Genomic DNA, 19,658 nt, shown 5'->3' with positions numbered 1-19,658 from the left:
CAATGGAATCGAGCGTAAAACAAGGCCGAAACTATCAACAGAAGCATAATAAATCTCCTCCTTCAATTAGAAAATATTCCACTGATAACAAAAATAACTCTAACACTCAACATTCAAGCTACGGAAGCGGTCAAAGAGCATTCCATTACGCTGTGGCTGCGATAACTTGCCCGCGGTGCAACAAACAACACGGACTGTACAATTGCTCAGAATTCTTGAATATGACACCAAACGAACGCCGCCGAACAGTTGTGCAATTAGGTATTTGTAACAACTGTTTATTCAGTCACCATGGAAAAGAGTGCACATCAAAGCAAAAATGCAAGCAGTGCAACAGGCCACATAACACCCTTTTACACGAAGCAATGGATAGCAGGAATGCGGTGTCGAGTCGAGGTCAACGCGTTAGTACACATCTGTGGAATGATGAACAAAATGAAGTTTTGTTAGCAACAGCCAGAATCGAAGTTAAATCATCCACTGGTTCTTACTATACACTGCGAGCTCTAATTGACCAAGGCTCCCAAATCTCCCTAATAACAGAGGATGCCGCCCAGCGACTTCAGCTTAAGAGAGAGAAGTTGGAGGCTGTCATATCGGGCATCGGAGCCTCAACATCAAACAAAAGCAAGGGTATGGTCAACTTATCCTGCAAGGCAATCAACAGCGAATATACATTTAAAACAGAAGCCTTAATAATGAATACGCTAACGAAAAAGCTACCAAACAAAACAATTGACCGACAAATATTCAAACATTTAGAACACATTCAGCTGGCGGACCCCAAATTCAACATATCTGACAACATTGATATGCTGTTGGGAGCAGATATTTACTCTGAAATTGTAATGGAAGGTCTGCTGAAAACAAACAAGTCCAACATAATTGCCCAACAGACACATCTTGGGTGGATCATCTGTGGGCAACATAAATCCTATCAATGCCATGTAACAATCACCAATATCGAGGAGTTGGCTAAATTTTGGGAGCAGGAAGAGATTCACGATGACTCACAACAAGAAACAGAAAATTCCTGCGAAACTTTCTATAACAAAACAACGACAAGGCTAACAGACGGCCGATACCAAGTACGGCTGCCCATGAAAGCTGGATATGAGGAGAACATTGGAACATCAAAGCCTCAGGCGGTAGCCCAGTTTAAACAGCTTGAACGTAGACTGCGGTTAAACGCCAATTTTTCACAACAATACAAGGAGTTCATGAAAGAATACCAGGCCATGGGTCACATGATACCATCTAACAGAAACAATTTAGAATACTTCATGCCCCATCATGGAGTAACACGAGAGAATGCCGTAACAACCAAGCTGAGGGTAGTTTTTAATGGTTCAGCCAAAACCAGCTCTAAGCAGAGTCTCAACGATCTAATGGAAGGGGGGCCTAATCTACAAGCAGACATGCAGACCATCTTATTGCAATGGAGACAGTACCGTTTTGTCTTCACAGCCGACATAGAGAAGATGTATAGATTCATAGCCATGCATCCAGAAGACCAACCATTACAGAAGATCGTATGGAGAGACTCCCCCAACGAACCACTCCAGGAGTTCCAACTTACCAGTGTTGCCTATGGAACAAGAGCAGCCCCATATTTAGCACTTAGAACCCTGAAACAGCTGGCGGAAGACGACGGAGATGACTTCCCAAAGGCAAAACCTGTACTTCTGAACAATTTCTTTATGGATGACGCAATATTTGGAGAGCATTCCGTTTCAGAAGCTCGCCAGACGAGAAACGAACTCATACAACTACTAGAACGAGGAGGATTCAACCTTAGAAAATGGGCTAGCAATGAGCCCAGCCTCGTAAATGACCTTCCTGACAGCCAGAGAAACCCTCGAAACTTCAACTTTACGGAGGCACAAACATCAAAAACATTGGGCCTTGGATGGGACCCGAACAGTGATGAATTTATTTTCTCACCAACAATTACAAATAAACCAACAAAAACAACAACAAAACGACAAGTTCTCAGCGAGATATCGACCTTGTACGACCCATTAGGCTGGCTGTCGCCTATAACGATTAAATCCAAAATACTATTTCAAAAACTCTGGAAGCTCCAACTGGGATGGGACAGTGAACTACCCGACGAAACGCAAAGAGAATGGTCTACTCTAAGAACAGAACTAGCAAACATGCATCAATTTGCGATAAAGAGATGGCTGGGATACACCGAAAACTCGGAGATGGAACTGTTCGCATTCTGCGACTCATCAGAGAAGGCCTACGCCTGCGTGGTCTACAGCGTGACACGCGATAAGCCAGGAGAGCCGCAACTTAACATAGTGGCCGCCAAAACAAAGGTCACTCCATGCAAAAAACCACAAACATTGCCTAGATTAGAGTTATGCAGTGCTCATCTATTGGCTAAACTGATAAACAAAATTGAACAGTCCCTGAAACAACAAGTCAAAGTAACAGCCTGGACGGATTCAATGGTTGTACTTGGATGGCTCAACGGTGACGTACATCGCTGGAATAGCTACGTATCAAACAGAGTTCAACAAATCCTAACCGTCGTGTCAGCAGAAAAATGGAAACATATCAAGTCCGAGTACAACCCGGCCGATTGCGCGAGTCGTGGGCTGCTTCCGAGTCAATTAAAAGGATTCACATTATGGTGGAAGGGGCCCCAGTGCATATTTAACACCGAAACAACCCCTAATAAACAGCCCGAAACATACAAAACAAACATAGAAGCGAGAGTGAACATCGTCGCAGTTCAAAAACAAGACATAAATATAATAACAAAGCTATTAAACGATAGCGGAACACTCACAAAGGCGGTGAGAACACTAGCGCAGGTATTGCGTTTCATAACAATCGCCCGAGGACAGCAACCGCGCAGCAAACCGCTGACGCTAGAACAGATAAGAGCTGCGCGCGCGACGATACTTAAACAAACTCAACACGAACATTATAGTCAAGAAATAAATGACTTAAAGAACAAAAATAGGGTGAGTCAAAAAAGTGCTCTATTAAAAATGAATCCATACCTCGACAAAGATCAAATTCTACGGGTTGGAGGGAGATTAAACAACTCATACCTGTCGGAAGAGGCAAAACATCCTGCAATTATACCCCCAACAAGCCGATTAACAAGCCTCTTAATTGACGAGGCTCATATAACAACATTACACGGAGGGGCGAGACTCACCTTAACAACACTTCGCCAAAAATACTGGATCATTGGCGGAGTTAACAAAGTCAAACAGAACCTGCAAAAATGTGTCAAGTGTATCAGATACAAAAATCGAACACAGGAACAGTTGATGGGAGATTTACCCCGCGCAAGAACAACTCCATCGCCACCCTTCTATCATACGGGGGTAGACTATACCGGCCACGTTGATGTGAAAGTAAACAAGGGAAGGGGAGTGAAGACCAGCAAGGGCTATATTGTTATATTCGTGTGTATGGCCACCAAAGCTGTCCACCTAGAATTAGCATCGGACCTGTCGACCCCCACCTTCCTGCTGGCCTTGAGACGCCTAATTAATAGAAGAGGCAACGTCGGCCATTTATACAGTGATTGTGGAAGTAACTTCCTCGGAAGTGACAGAATTCTACGGAAAGAATTAAAACAAACCGGAACAATGTACAATGACACATGCCAAGAACATTACACCCAAATGGGAATACAATGGCATTTTAACGCGCCCAGTTGGCCAAATGCGGGTGGAATCTGGGAGTCTGCAGTCCGGATGATGAAATACCACCTAAAGCGAGTCCTCGGGGAGCAAAAATTAACATATGAAGAGTTCCTGACCTTACTCACTCAGATTGAAGCGTGCCTGAACTCACGCCCCCTCTGTCCGCTCACTGAAGATATTGAGAACATTGAGTGTCTAACACCTGGTCATTTCTTAATCGGAAGACCCATAGTTTCACTACCAGAGGAAAATATGCAAGATGAACAAATAAGCCTACGCAACAGATGGAAATTACTGCAACAAATGCACCAACAGTTTTGGAAGAAATGGTCACTTGACTATCTACAAGAATTACAACAGAGAAGTAAATGGCATAGAAAAACAGAAAACATATCCGTTGGAGATGTTGTCCTAATCAAGGACGACTTACAACCACCAACAAGATGGGCTCTAGGGAGAGTAGAGGAAGTGCATCCAGGAAGGGACCACCTAGTTAGAGTGGTTACACTGAGAACAAAGGGGAATCGACTAATACAAAGACCTATAAATAAGTTAGTGTTTCTCCCAAAAACACAACAAGAAGAAAAAGTAAATGAAGAAACAGAAACTAGTAGGCAACAAAAACCACAAAAGAAAATCTCCAGCCTACTGTGTGTCCTCATCACCTTGCTGACACTATTTCAACCAGCCACTCAGGCCAACGACTTCATCAGCGTGTCTCAATTCAAAGACAACAAACCAATATACTTTGACAACCTCGGGCAACTACAAAGTATACAAGACACGTGGAAAATTATTACATACTACAACATGACGTCATACTGGCTAGGCGTCACAAACATAAAATTGCTCGTCGATCACGTCGATAACAGATGCCAAGAATTCGCCTACAACAAAATATGTGATGCTATAACCACGGAACTGAAACAAGAAATCGAGGAGATAGAGCGGAATAACTATGTGCTGCATTCACAACATTCAATGGCGCCGAGAAGAGTGCCCAGGGGTCTGATTGACGGAGTGGGGTACGTGGCTAACACCCTGTTCGGTGTCCTCGACCAGAGATTCGCAGTCCAGTACAAACAGGACATCGAAATATTACAGAACAACGAGCATCATTTACTTAAATTAATCCAAAACCAAACATCAATCATAGAAGCTCACAACAATATCTTACAACGTAATGAAGAAACCATGAATAAGCAATTTCAACTGATACAAGAACACCTAAACATAACAAATCATTACATAGATGAATTACAAAACAGAATAAACCAGGAAGAAAACATGAGCTATTTCAATATAGTAGCCTTGTCAGCGAATATCATCATAACAAAAATTAAAAATATTCAGCAAATGCTCCTAGAAACAGCTACAAATATTCATCACGGGCGAATCGACGCGAGACTGATACCACAAGAACAACTACTTCAGCAACTGAATACCATCTCTACAAGGATTCCCAAACATTTATCATTGCCAGTTAACGATATTCAAGAGCAACTTGTAAACATATACAAGCTACTGAAGGTACGATGGAGTATAGAGGAGAACTACTTCATAATTGAGCTGAGTTTACCCTTAACCAGTGATAACCAATTCAACATATATAAACCGATACCAATACCGCTCATTCATAATAACAAAACGTTTACAGTACAATCAGAGATCGATTACATCGCAATAAACATGAGGAAAGAAATCTACATGGTACTATCAGACACGGATTTATCTATGTGTATCAAAATGGACCCACTCAGCTTAATTTGCAATTTAAACAAACCAACACTAAACATGAGAAACAACGATGCCCCGTGCGAGATAAGCCTCGTCACTAATGTATCGACGACGAGCTGCTCATACACCGAGGAAGCGTGCACTAACAAATGGATCGGGTTGCACAGAGATAACACATGGCTCTACTTTTGCTGCACAGAATGCTTACTCAGAGTAATTTGTCAAGACCATATGATTTCACGGTCAACGCACTCGGCAGGCATTATAAAGGCCGATCAAGGATGCGTCATAAAACACGGTCAAGCAACATTTTATACAAAGATGTTTTATCAAGGTCGAATCAATATAAACCCAAACATAGATGTACCAACTATCGAGGGAGATATCAATAATATAACCATAAAACAAGACCCGAAGCACTCACCCCTAAAAATCGAGCAGAAATCAAATATAAATGACCTTATCAAAATCAAGAATCAGATTGAAAAGCTAAAAGAGAGCAGTGAGACTATTGGAGAGATATCAACACATGACATCCATCAGTACGCAGTGTCGTACTTAGCCCTGGCGGGGGCAGCGGCGCTGGCGGCGGCGGGAGCGTGCGCGCTCGCGCACAGACGGCGGCGACGGGCGGTGGCGCCGCGACCCGCGCGCCCGCCCACCACCAACACCGACATCGAGATGACTACCTTCTCTTCGGGAACTACGCGTCAGAAACAAACATATTCAATACCTAATATTAATTTTAACATATAATATCTTAAGTGCTTATATTTTCTTATGTCAATCGCTTCTTACATTATTTACTTGATTGTTTAAATTTTGTGGCCCTTCGCAGCATGTACGAGTAGATACCTATCGTACATTTATTATTCTTATAATAATAATAATCATTTATTTCAGGCAATATTACAACCCATATAAAGTCAAAGTAATTACAAATATAGAATAGTTAAAATACACAATTATATATAATAATAAAATGCTAAAATATTGCTAAAATATTAAAATATTAAAATGCTGTAAAGGGGCACATAGTCAAACACATTGTAAAAAATATCATTATTCTACTTCTTATTGGCAGACTGGTGCAGGCACGACCAATGTATCATAAACCTATTTCCATAGATATCCTGGTTTATAGCAGCAATGAGCTCGTTACTGGAGCTGCGCACTCTGTCCCAGCACCCCGCGGCGCGCTGCCGCATCACGGCGAAGAAGTCGGGCACCCTGGCGTCGGCGAACATGGCCTTCGCACTGCAGTACCGCGGCAGCCTCAACAGGATTCGCAACGCATCGTTATACTGCACTCTAAGGATGCTATATGCTCTTCTTGTGTAGTTAGTCCACAGTTGGCATGTATAAAAACTTTGACAATACGCCTTGAAGAGCACAATCTTGACATCCCTAGAGCACTTACTAAACCTACGCGCGAGCATGTTGCACCGAACTGCCAGGGCGCGCCGCTCGCGTTCCATGTCCGCGTCGTCACTGAGACTCTCCGTTAGGATGTGCCCCAGGTACTTGAACTGCTTGACAACCCGAATTGCTGAGCCGTACATATAAACCGGGGGTACCCTCTCCGGACCTCCCCTAAACCGGAACACCATCATTTCGCATTTCTTTACATTGTACATCATGCCGTTCCTATGTGCAAAGTTCTCACAGATGTACAACAGCTTTCGTAATCCGCCAATCGAGGGACTGAGCAGCACCATGTCATCTGCATAACTCAGGTTGTTAAAACACACGTTACCTACGTGGCATCCGATGCCGGTGCTCCTCAGCTCCTCGATCAGGTCGTTCACATAATTGTTGAAGAGGTCCGGAGAGGTCAGCCCTCCCTGACGAACGCCACACTCTAGTCTATATTCACTAGAATGTGCGTCGCCCCATCTAACCGTGTTGGTTTGATTCTCGTACCAGTATCTCAACAGACCCACCAAGCTGGGTGGTACTGAGTTCAGCATTTTTGACCACATTATGTTGTAGTTGACTAAGTCGAAGGCACGACTTAGGTCCAAAAAACATGCATACACGGATGTTTCTCTGCCTTTATAATAGTTAATTGCATGTTTAAGAGATAGTATTGCTGAGTCTGTTGAGAGGCCGGGACGAAAACCAAACTGCGCGTCACTAATTTTGACATTTTTCATCAATTCAGGCTGAAGAAGCCGCTCAAGTACCTTACCAGCTATAGTACCTAGGGAAATAGGTCTATAATTCGCGGCGCTAGAAAGATCGCCAGTTTTGTTCTTAACCACTGGAACCACCACAGTCTTCATCATGGCTGGAGGCAAATAATTTAGCTCTAGACATATGTTAAATAATTTTGCTAAGACACTAAAAACCTGATCACTGCCGTAGTGTATATGTTCGACGCTGAGTGAGTCATGTCCAGGGGACTTGCCCCTGGTCATCCCCCGCACGATCCTCGCTACGTCCGCCGGCGTGACCCGCAGGGCCGCTGTGCACTGCGGGGCAGCGGCGGGGGGCGCGGGGGGTGGCCGGGGTGCGTCAGCAGCCTCAACGTCTCCCATACCCACCACAGGCAGAGGCTCAGCTCTAAAGTGTCCGGCAAACATATTCGCAATGTCTTTTTCATTTTTTAAATTTTGCACAGTGACAGGTAAGCCCGGTTTAAAAGTCATGGATTTTGTGTTTTTCCAAAATTTACTAAAATTCTTATTTTGGTTATGTGTAGCCAATATATTCATTTTAATTAGTTCCTCATTGTGTTGGCACCATCTTAATTTACTTTTAAATACTTTTCGACTGTCGTGCATATCTTGGTATATCCTACCTGTACTAGGTTTGCCATGTTGAAGCCATATCATGAAGTGCAGCCTTGCCTGCTCATGATGGGTTTTGACGTGGTAGTTCCAGCCAGTCACCTGACGTTTACGTTTGCCTGCACCAGCCTTAGGTTTAGATGATAAAATTGATGCAGTCTGTAAAATACTTATAAAATTATCATAAAAATTATTTACACAGTCAAAAATATCACAGTTGTCCTTCTTAGAGTTCAAAATATTACTATCATTTACACACAGACTAGATTTCATTAGATTTCGCAAATGTTCAGAACAATATTGACCATATACATTAATTTGGTCTAGATCACGACTTCCCCACTTCACCCCACTCATACCGACATCTGGCGCGGTGCCACCGCAGTGTCTAGCGCAGTTGGTAGCGACGCTGCAGTCGACGACCAGCGGGAAGTGGTCGGAGGCGAGCACATCAAGCGCCACGCGCACGCCACGCACGGAGGCGCGCGCCGCGCACGTCGTCACGCAGTGGTCCAGCCAGCGCCGGGAGCCGTTCGCCTCGCTCACGAAAGTGAACGTACCCGAGTCTACTCCTAAGATCTCTATGTCTGAACAATTCCATAATTGCTCGCCACAGAATGCCAGAAGCTCCTCTCCAAAACGAGTTCCCGGGTGTGCGTTGTAATCGCCTAGCATGTAGACAGACTCGACGTCGCACTCCTCCACAATCGCACTCATACTGGCCAAAGTGTCCGTAAACTCTATGAGATTCTCCTCTTTATCACATGGCATATACACATTTATCACTAGGTATTGACTACCATTAAACTCAATTTGAATGGCCGCCAATCGGTCACTCGCACACTTCACAACACGCACATTCGGACACTTCGACTTACGCCACAGTATGGAGAGGCCGCCGTAGGGCCGCCCGCGCAGGATCCCCGCCGCGGTGTCCACCGAAGTCTTCGAGAAGGAGCTGAACTGGCTGTCGATCTGCTCCGTGAAGCCGAGGTCGTGCTGCAGCAGCCACGTCTCCTGCAGCAGCACTACATCCGCGTACTGGCAGAGGTCACGAATATGATGTACTGATCGTTTCACATTCTTACAATTGAAAGTAACAATAGTAATTTTAGATTGTATATCCATTATTGATTATGTTTGTTACGGTTACTCTCAATATATTTACGGTACACCAGATGAATTGGCCAGAAGCTCTCATTCAGAAATACGTTCATTTTAGCAGTAGGTATTACTTATATACATAGTAATAAGATCATAATTACATTAACATTAGCAATAACATTATTGAGTAGAAGTAAGCAAATTATATACGTCATTATTACGGAGCGCCAGTTGCCACGTAACCTTTACCGTGTGAACATATAAATAAAGTTATAGTCCAGTGATTCATCTTTCTACTGAGAACAACCCTTATAACATCTACAACATCTACTACAGTGTGGGATATTAACCCCACAAACCTCCCTCGAATATCGCCGAATCTCAACTTGCCTATTTACTCTACATAAGATATTACATGGACAAATAAACACGACTCTTTTAGAACAAATAAAAATCAGTATTCCTCGCAGTACACAACGCAGACAAGTAAAAAAACTCAAAACCTTCGAATTACCGGTTTGTCGAACCCAGAGGGCATTTCATGAACCTTTCCTTAATATGTGTCGTCTATATAATGAGAAAATAAATCATGGGCCACTAGATATATTTGCAAACCTCCACACCTTTAAAAAACAACTATTTACATTAAATTTAAAAGATAAGTAAGTAACGTATTTATTTATAATTGTTTTCTTTACAACTTAAAGTATAGACTGTTTATAATATATATTAATATTTATAAGATAGCTTTAAATCTCCTTCCAATAAATATATAGGTATTTAGAAAAAACATATTAGCTAGGACTTAGACTTTAATATAAATAACGTATAGCATGCTGTCATCATATCCTTAAGGGTTAGTCACTAGATTGTTTGTTAAATAACATATTTACTTAGAAATGTATTGTGTCTGACCTGTTTTATGATGCTTTAAAATAAAATAAAATAAAATAAATATTGTATTTTATATGGATTTACCGCCACCGAACATTACCAATTTTTACAAATCGTAGCAGTGGCAGCGTCGCTTGCTTCTCAAATCCGACGTTACTTGTATAGCTTTGACAGATGTTCGACAGGCGTGCTACGCAGCTTATGCAATTGCGAATGTATCTATTCTATTCTCTGTGGGGGTGTAAGTACCTGCACCTGGCTCTCTCGAATGGAACCTTTGTGCATATCCCCAAGGTCTAAACTGCCTTCCTAAGCTGGACCATTTCCACACCACGCTGGTCCACTGCGGGTTGGTGGGTTCACATATCTAGATGTGCTAGATCTAGATATGCAGGTTTCCTCACGATGTTTTCCTTCACCGTAAGAGCGATGGTATACATTGTACTTAAGTTAAAAGAACTCATTGGTACATGTCAGCGCCGGGATCGAACCCGCATCTCTGGCGTGAGAAGCGGGCGCTTACCCGACTGAGCTACCACCGCTCTCTTTGCGAATGTATCGGTGGTGGTAATGGTAGCTGGGCTGACTATTTGATTTTTTTATTTCAACTAAAGTTAAAAACAAGGTGGGTACATTTCCATAGCCTGATTAAGGGATAACCTGCAACTTCGGTTACGTTCAAGGTTATTATTAAATAGAATACCAATTTGAAGATAAAAGGATTTTGCCGAATATAAAGGATGCAATATACCTACGTTATTTTCTATATCTAAACGCCCATTGCATAGAATATTAGATAGGTAATGGTCGTATGTTATGATTGTTATTTTTTCTGTCTGTGAAGATAGAAAATCGTTTATGTATTATAATACAAAGGTATATAAGTACCTATATTAAATCTTATAGTACGTGTTATTGAAGAACATATGTAGGAACTTACATTTTTATCAACTCAGTCGACAGAAACAGTTTGCATACTGGGAAGGCAGTCTAATAAATGTTTCAAAATTATTTATTATATTGACTGCATTTAATTATCAAATACTATTTATTGTCCGCAGGTCAAATACGCACCAAAAGTCAAGTTGGTGATCAACAAGAAAAATTCTAAGGGAAAAATCCCGGAAGGCTCCGATGTCACTATTTGTAAGTACTTATTTCGTAGTTTTTCTGAATTCTCTTTTAAAATAAGCGTCCACCTATCCTACCTAATCTACTACCTATCTACCTAACCTATTGGTATCGTAGGTACGTAACGGAACGTATCGAGAAACGGCGTCGGCAATGCCGATGAAGTGGACGCACTTGTGTGAATTTCTATACAAAGAATACTGAATGGGATGCGTTTGTTGCGTACTATGCCGAAAGATGGACCGCTATTTTTTATTTATTTTTTTATTATTAAAACGTCAAAGTACTAATATAATAAAGCCCGCCAGCGCAATCTACGGCCAAAAATAAATGGCGTCCCACGTTTACAAGCTGACAAACTTTAGCATTTTCTTATCCGCATCCTTTCGCGGCGAAGTTTCAGCAAAAATAGTAAAGTATTTCCCCAACTTGTACAAGTTCGCTCGCCCGTAGATGTCTTTGTGACAAATAGAGGCAAGTTTGCGAAGCCATTCGCACAAGCTGCGGCGAGGGGCGTTCGCGCGTGGAAGTTTACTTGCCCAAGTCATAGTGGGTCTTCTACTGGCAGACGTCTAATTACTAAAAATTATCAACTCCTTTGACTTAAGCCACTTCTAAAATTTATATATTTTTCTTGAAAAAAATACTGAAATGGTTGAGATGAAACTTTATAGTAATAGGTACATAACACATTAATGTATTTAGAGTGTGTTTTCTCAAACACATAAAGATATAATTACTTGCAATGTCTGCTTGCTTGTTTCTGTAAAAAAACAGTGGAAATTCCTTGAAAAAAGCCAATCTACATAAATTATGTCTGTGTTGTGTAACTTGATATAAGCTTAATTACTGTCACGAATTAAAAAAAAATCCTTTATGGTCTTTTTTTTCTTGGACATAGTATGATGCGAAATACAAGTATTTTCGTTCCAGTATCGAGAGCAAGTATAAAACGTTGTCTGAAGGCGCCACGGAAGCAAAAATGAAATTCTTCGGCGAAAATTTCATATTTTTCGTTTAATTATGAGTAGGTAAATAGGCACTTAGCCGTGTAATATTACAATATTGAAGGAGTGCTATATAAGCTTAACGTATCTGTGTGTGTATCTGTTTCTGTTGTAGCGTAGCTCCAAAACGAGTGTTCTTAGCTATATTTTGTCAAAATCGGATGAGCAGTTCAAAAGTTATGCGACTTCTACTGTTGAATGTCGGGGGTATTTAATGTCGGCTAGGTTATTTTAAAGGTACGTTTGTACACGAAGCTAAACTGCCTCTCCTTTTGTTCGCCCCAATTTTTTTTCTATTGTGTAATGGCAAGGATGACTGATGAACCGTTTTTGACGTTGCAGCGTGCGTAGCGGACGCGAACCCCTCCAACCTGACGTACCGCTGGTTCCTGGACGAGCAGCAGGTCGTCGGCAACAACACCACGCAACTGGTGAGTTGCTATTATACAGGGTGTTGCAAAAAGTGCTATTATACAGGGTGTCCCAAGTTAAAGTGCACACCCAAATCATAGTGACACAACTCATTATACTAAACAACTTTTGTACTACGACCTTTAGAAATTCGTTAAAAAAAATCAGCTCTCTACAGGGTGTTGCAAAAAGGGTAAGTATACTAAGCCGAAACCTACGTGTGCAGCATGTTATATCTAAGCCCATAAATTAATTATAATGTTTCGGCTTAGTATAAACTTTTTGCAACACCTCCATAACCATTGTAGTGGTAAGTGACCCTGACGGCTATGTCGAAAGTCCCGGGTTCGATTCCCGCCCGGGGCAGATATTTGCTTAAAGACGCATATTTGAACACTGGTCTTAGGTATTAATATGTGTATAATAATTGTGTATATCTAATGTGTATATATGTGTAGGTAAAATCTGAAAGCTAAAAAAATAAAAATGTCCAATCAGGTACCCATATTACAGGTGGTGGCTAGCTTGGGGTCGGATGGTCGTGTGTGAAATGTCCCCACATATTATATTATTATTAGTGCATCTTTCTCGCATAACTACATATCGTTGCGAGTTTTCCACAGTTCCGCAGCATATAATTAATTAGCTTCATAACATAACATCTATGATGGAATGGCACTCACCTTTTCACTGGAAAATTCCAATAATTCAAAGTTGTTATGTCAAAAATAAACATGATAGCTACATTCAGTATTTCCGAAATCTGGGTCATGTTGAAATTGGTGATGATGTTTTTTCTAAACAAATCAAATCAAATTTCTACATAAATTCATTTCCCCCAAACTATTCCCCGAAATGCGCGGCACGGTCGCCATTTTGTTCATTTAAAGTTTACAGCTTTATGATGTTAATTACTAAACCGAAAACACAAAACTGTTAAATGAAATTTGATGTTAATAAGGCACAAATGTTACCAGTGAAAGAACCTATAAATATTATTTACTTACATACATATGCACTCACGAATGTAATCCCCGAAGGTGTAGTCAGAGGTGGCTCACAACCGAGCCACCCACTTTTCGCAGCACATTTGTACTCACTTATTATTTACTTATTCATACAAAAAAGTTCTAGTGAGTAGGTATAACACCATATTAAACCTAAACGGAAAGGGCAAGCTTTACACCTAATGCATTAGATTTAACACACAACAAACTAAAAATATAAATAAATAACAAATTCTAAATTACCTTAAATGTTAAAAAAAAATGGGGTCATATTTATTGGGGTCGACATTTGGTCCAAAAGGGTGAGAGGTTACTCAATCTGTCTATTTATTAAAGATACACCAAGTCTTGTCTATCCACAATTCGGAACAACGTTTCTCTCTAGAAACTTTGTGGGTCACGTGACTTTTTCTATAGGGAAAAAAGTTTTTTTGACGAATTTTCAAAAGTACAGAATTAGTATACAATGACCTCCTGTCCTCCCCTTTCGGCTTACTATACTTTCGCAACACCCTGTATATAACGAGAACAACTTCACATCCGATCCAATTATTAACTACTAGCTGTTCCCGCGAGCTTCGCTTCGCCTTAAAAAGTTTTCCTGTGGGAATTCCGGGATAAAAAGTAGCCTATGTTCTTTCCCAGGGTCTAGACCGTATGTATACCAAATTTCATTCAAATCCGTTCAGTAGTTTTGGCGTGAAAGAGTAACAGACAGACAGACAGACAGACACAGTTACTTTCGCATTTATAATATTAGTTAGGATAATGCGGCGCTGGCGGTCAGGTGCAACATGCTGGCTCGCCGGTTTGCACGCTGTACTCGACAAGTCAAGCTGACCTTGTTCCGAGCGTACTGTCAGTCCTTCTACACGTGCAGCCTGTGGGTCAACTACACGCGCCGGGCCTACAGCGCGCTGCGCGTCCAGTACAATAACGCACTGAGGATCGTGTTGGGGCTGCCGAGATTCTGCTCCGCATCAGGTATGTTCGCTGAAGCCAGAGTGGATGACTTCTTTGCCGTCATGCGTAAGCGAGCAGCCTCCTTACTATCACGTACGCGGAGCAGCTCGAATGCTATCCTCAGTGTGTTGGCGGATAGGATGGATAGTCCAATTGTGAGGCATTGCGTAGGTGTACACCTTGACCGAAATAAGAAATGAATGTACTTAACTATTTATTTGTTAATTCAATTAATTTATTCAATTTATTATTTTATATTATTTAATCCAATTTATTTCACATTTAAAATGACATTGAAGTATATTTATTTATTATTTCTGATTTAATTTAATTTTTGCATGTACCTACTTATGATTTTTATATTTTGACTAACAATTTTTTTGACATGTTTTACTAATTTACTATGGATGATATATCTGGAAATAAATGTTTAATATAATTTTAATATAATATAATGTTTCGATGGCTCTCATATTCAGTAATTTGTTTTAAAATAGCCCCGGAATATTTTGAGCACGTTAAAGAGTATCTTTTAAGCTCTCTGATTGGCGGAACGGTGCTGAAATGACAGGTCGAATCGGTTATTTTAAGATTGGAATACGTTATTGATTCTGGATTTCAACTGAAAACTAGCTTTTATTTTGAGTACAATCAGCCTGACTGCTGAATGGTGTAGTGGTTAGTGACCCTGACTGCTATGCCGAAAGTCCCGGGTTCGACAGATATTAAATTTGTACTCGGGTCTTGGGTGTTGATATTTATATTTAGTATGTATATGTAGTTGTGTAGATATATCAGCTGTCCGACACCCATAACACATGTTGTGCCTAGTTTGGGGTCGGATGGCCGTGTGTGAGATGTCCCCACATATTTATTTACTTATTTACGTGTTTTCTGCCTTAGTTCTTACTCTGTAATAACGAAATTTCCGCCCACGAATTACAATGAATTAGTATTAAATACCTACAAACTAACTGACATTATTTTACAATATAAATCTAAACGGGCGCTTACACTAAATCCATTATTAAATTTTATTCAAACGAGACACCTTTAATATTGCAACTTTGGAATAATTAAATTAATTTTATGGACGAAACGCCGTTTTAGGTTACTTTGTAGTCAATCTGCGCGGTCTAGTTAAAGGTAGGTAAGTAATATAGTGTGTGTTTGAAGTTCTACAATTTCAATATTACTTAATTCTCTTTCTGTGTTTTGTGAATTAATACGTGAATGTCTGTTAGATTCCGAAGACCTTAGATCCTAACTAATATTATAAATGCGAAAGTAACTGTGTCTGTCTGTCTGTCTGTTACTCTTTCACGCCAAACTACTGAACGGATTTAAATGAAATTTGGTATACATACGAGTATGGTCTATACCTCCCTATGGAATTCCCACGGGTTTTTTTTAAGGCAAAGCGAAGCTCGAAGGAACAGCTAGTTAACAATATTGGAACATGATGGTGTATCGCATACAACAACAATGCTAAAAACTGCAGGGCGATCACAAAAATATAGAATCGAATCCGAGTATTGTCAACTTGACAGCACTTTCGAACACTTTTTACCTATAGAATTGACAGTTGTCGCACTCGCATTCGATTCTATACGTTAGCTCTGTTTTTCGTGATCGCCCTGCTGAACGCATTTTGTTAACTGTCAAACGTTTTATGTTCTACTTCATGACTACCATTGAACCAATGAATAAAGTCACAAATCTTCTAATTCAAAATAAGAGCCCAGTGGTTTGTCGAAACGTTTCTTTTGCACTGACACTACATCTTAAGGAAAGAAAGAAGAAAGAAAACGTTTATTCAGTTCACTGCACAGCTGCACACACACAACAAATACAAACAGAAAGAAAATTAAATAATAATAAAATAAATAATATCGTTAGTATATTGTTAATCTAAGGGCAGAGACGTATTGTTTCCCTACATTAAACTCTGTTTCCGTTTCGGCAGGTGATTCGCAACATCACTCGGGACTACAACGAGGTGATACTGAAGTGCGTGGTCTACAACGCTGTAGGCAAAAGCGAGGAGACGGAAACATTGGAAGTTACATGTAAGTACTCAATTATAATAATGATATTAAAGGTTGCCTGGAAGAAATCGCTTCAAGCGATAAGGCCGCCATTTGTACATATGTGTTAGATTAAGTTTTTCTGTAATTTTTGTCCATGTTTTTGTGTACAACTAAAGAATATCTATTCTATTCTATTCTATTAGCTATATTTATTGGAGCCATGGTAGCTTAGGTGGGTAAGCGCCCGCTTCTCACGCCAGAGATGTGGGTACGAATCCGACGCTGACATTTACCAATGAGTTCTTTGGAGTTTAAGTACAATGTATACCATCTCTCTTATGGTAAAGGAAAGCATCGTGAGGAAACCTGCATATCCAGATATAGTACATATATACATATATGTGAATCCACCAACCAGCAGTGGACCAGCGTGGTGGGAAATGGTCTAAGTTTAGGTAGGCAGTTTTGACCTTGCGAATTTGCACAAAGGTTTCATTCGAGAGAGCAAGGTGCAGGTTCTTACACCCCCACTAAGAATAGAATAGAATAGAATAGAATAGACCTCCTGAGTAACCCTGCACAACACACCAGACAATCTACATAGACAGCTATATAGACAGCACTATAGCGGTTCTAATTTAGTGTAACAGTAGTAAGTATATCGTACTACTAAGTATGTTTGCCTAGTGCCCATTAAGTTGTTTCGTTAGCAAGATATTACATTCAATGGCGGTGCAGGCACGGTGGCGTGCGAAAACTTTCGCTTCAGTGTTGCCAGTGCCAAATGTTAATTACTGAAAGTAACTGAAATTAAAATACTATGTACTTACCAGAACAGACAGTATACAGAAAGAGTCCCTTATCCGAACGGTAATAGAGAAGTTTGTAAAAAATTACGTTCATCAGAAAATGTTATACTTATACGATGAATAAAAACATTTCACTTTGACATTTTGACTTTACTAGTATAAAACGCAAGAGCTGTGTAGACTAGGGCTTTTCACTGGGTTGCAAGAAAGATTTAGTCGTGATGCACCACGTGGGAATGCGGGTGCCCCAACACAAGTTCTGAGAGAGTTGTCGGGTAAGTGGGCAACCCGACTGTCAGATGTTTTCTACTAGGCTTAACGACTGCTGCCGAAACAGCGACCGGGAACCACGGCTTAACGTGCCGTCCGAAGCACGGAAGCAAAGCAAATCAACCTCTTAAAATCGGCCACCCATCCAATCAGTGTTGCTTAATAACAATGATTACTTACTATCATTGAAGCTAGCTCGACTACGGAAGCTTCTGATAAATATAGTTTATATATGCAGTGTATATTGAAACACAACTAAGTCGTATCAAAGGCTGCTTTCGCAACTAGAACAATAATAATTTCGCCCAAACTTCACCTGTAAACGAACCTGGCAACACCGGGAGACAACCATCGCATGCAAATTCGTGTTTTATCAAAGTTATAATTGGCCCGCAGGATGTTGCCATATCAAAACAAATGACTTTCCCTAAGCCCCATTAGTGGGTATAATTTTAGTAGCAATTTTACTCGCGTTACGTGCTATTGTTATTTTCAGGTGTTTCGTTTACAGCTGTGGGCGTCATTTGTTTTTTTTTTTTTAATACTATTATCACAATCATGATTTAAATTACATTTTCTTGAAAGAATTAAGCGCACATACCTAAATTATGAGCTGTACCCGTATCACGAAAATTCGAGCTAACGTATAGAATCGAATGCGAGTGCGACAACTGTCAATTATATAGGTAAAAAGTGTTCGAAAGTGCTGTCAAGTTGCACTCGCATTCGATTCTATATTGTTCGTGATCGCCCTGCTGATGTAGCTCAGTCGGGTAAGCGCCCGCTTCTCACGACAGAGATACGGTTTCAAATTCTGCGCTGGCATGTACCTATGAGTTCTTTGGAATTTAAGTAAAATGTATGCCATCGCTCTTACTGTGAAAAAAACATCATTAGATAACCTGCATATGTAGCTTCATCACTTCTATATAATATGGGAACACACCAACCCGCAATGGACCAGCGTGGTTGGAAATGGTCCTAGCTTAGGAAGGTGGTTTAGAAGTTCGAGATATATATGCACAAAGGTTCCACTCAAGAGAGCCAGGTGCAGATACTAACACCTCCACATAGAACGAAGATCGATAAAAACTATGTAATTAGTGTCAAATTCAATACAATCTTAATCCGAAAATCGTGTTCAAAACAAGTTTGCGATCAGGAGCCTGACTGTAGCGAAGATTAGTGAGATAAGATCAGAGTCTTTGATAAACAATATACGAACAAGATGGTCTATCATAATAATATACAAAAACAAAACAAAGCAAAAAAACTGTCAACATTTCGTTTAATGTGAAACCGTATTAAGTTCAACCTAGTACCAATGAATAAATTCACAATTAATCTTCTAACCGAACTTACTGAAAACACTAGCAAAAGAAACGTCTCTACCAACACTCAACCCCTACAACTGGACCACTGGGTATCAGTAAGGTCAAAGGTGTTTGTTGAGTAGCTTCTTTTGCACTGACACTCCATCTAGTTAGTATTAAAACATCGTTGGTAGCGAAGATTTGTGAGATAAGTCAACAAAGCGGACAATCGTGACAAACTGGTGACGTGACGTTGGCGGAAGTGAACATGTCACAGCAACAAGTGGCCCGGGACTCCCGGGGTCACCTCTAGAGTGCGACAACGCTAACTTAGCAATATAAAACAAGTGACGACAGCGAAATTAGTTTGTAGCAAGAGTAATGTTCTTTGAAATTTCTTGACTTTTTCTTAATCCCGGGCCCAGACGAGTGTAACGTGTAATGTAACATTGCGAGCGCTTTTGGGTTCGTGCGAGAAACCGACAGCCGATGGATCAACCGCGAGCGTTACAT

General features: G+C 40.7%; 1 protein-coding gene across 1 annotated transcript in view; it reads left to right on the top strand.

Annotated features, from left to right (window-relative positions):
• Positions 1–19,658, top strand: part of LOC105385572 (irregular chiasm C-roughest protein) — a 285,368-nt gene that overhangs the window by 203,791 nt on the left and 61,919 nt on the right. Inside the window, exons 8-10 of the mRNA XM_048632241.1 lie at positions 11,266–11,350; positions 12,685–12,773; positions 16,690–16,792. Of these exons, the coding sequence (XP_048488198.1) occupies positions 11,266–11,350; positions 12,685–12,773; positions 16,690–16,792 (277 nt within the window). The remainder of the gene's footprint in view (positions 1–11,265; positions 11,351–12,684; positions 12,774–16,689; positions 16,793–19,658) is intronic.

Source organism: Plutella xylostella, chromosome 31 (genome assembly GCF_932276165.1).
Source record: "Plutella xylostella chromosome 31, ilPluXylo3.1, whole genome shotgun sequence".
Taxonomy (NCBI): Eukaryota; Metazoa; Arthropoda; class Insecta; order Lepidoptera; family Plutellidae; genus Plutella; species Plutella xylostella.
This window is presented reverse-complemented; position numbering and strand designations above follow the sequence as displayed.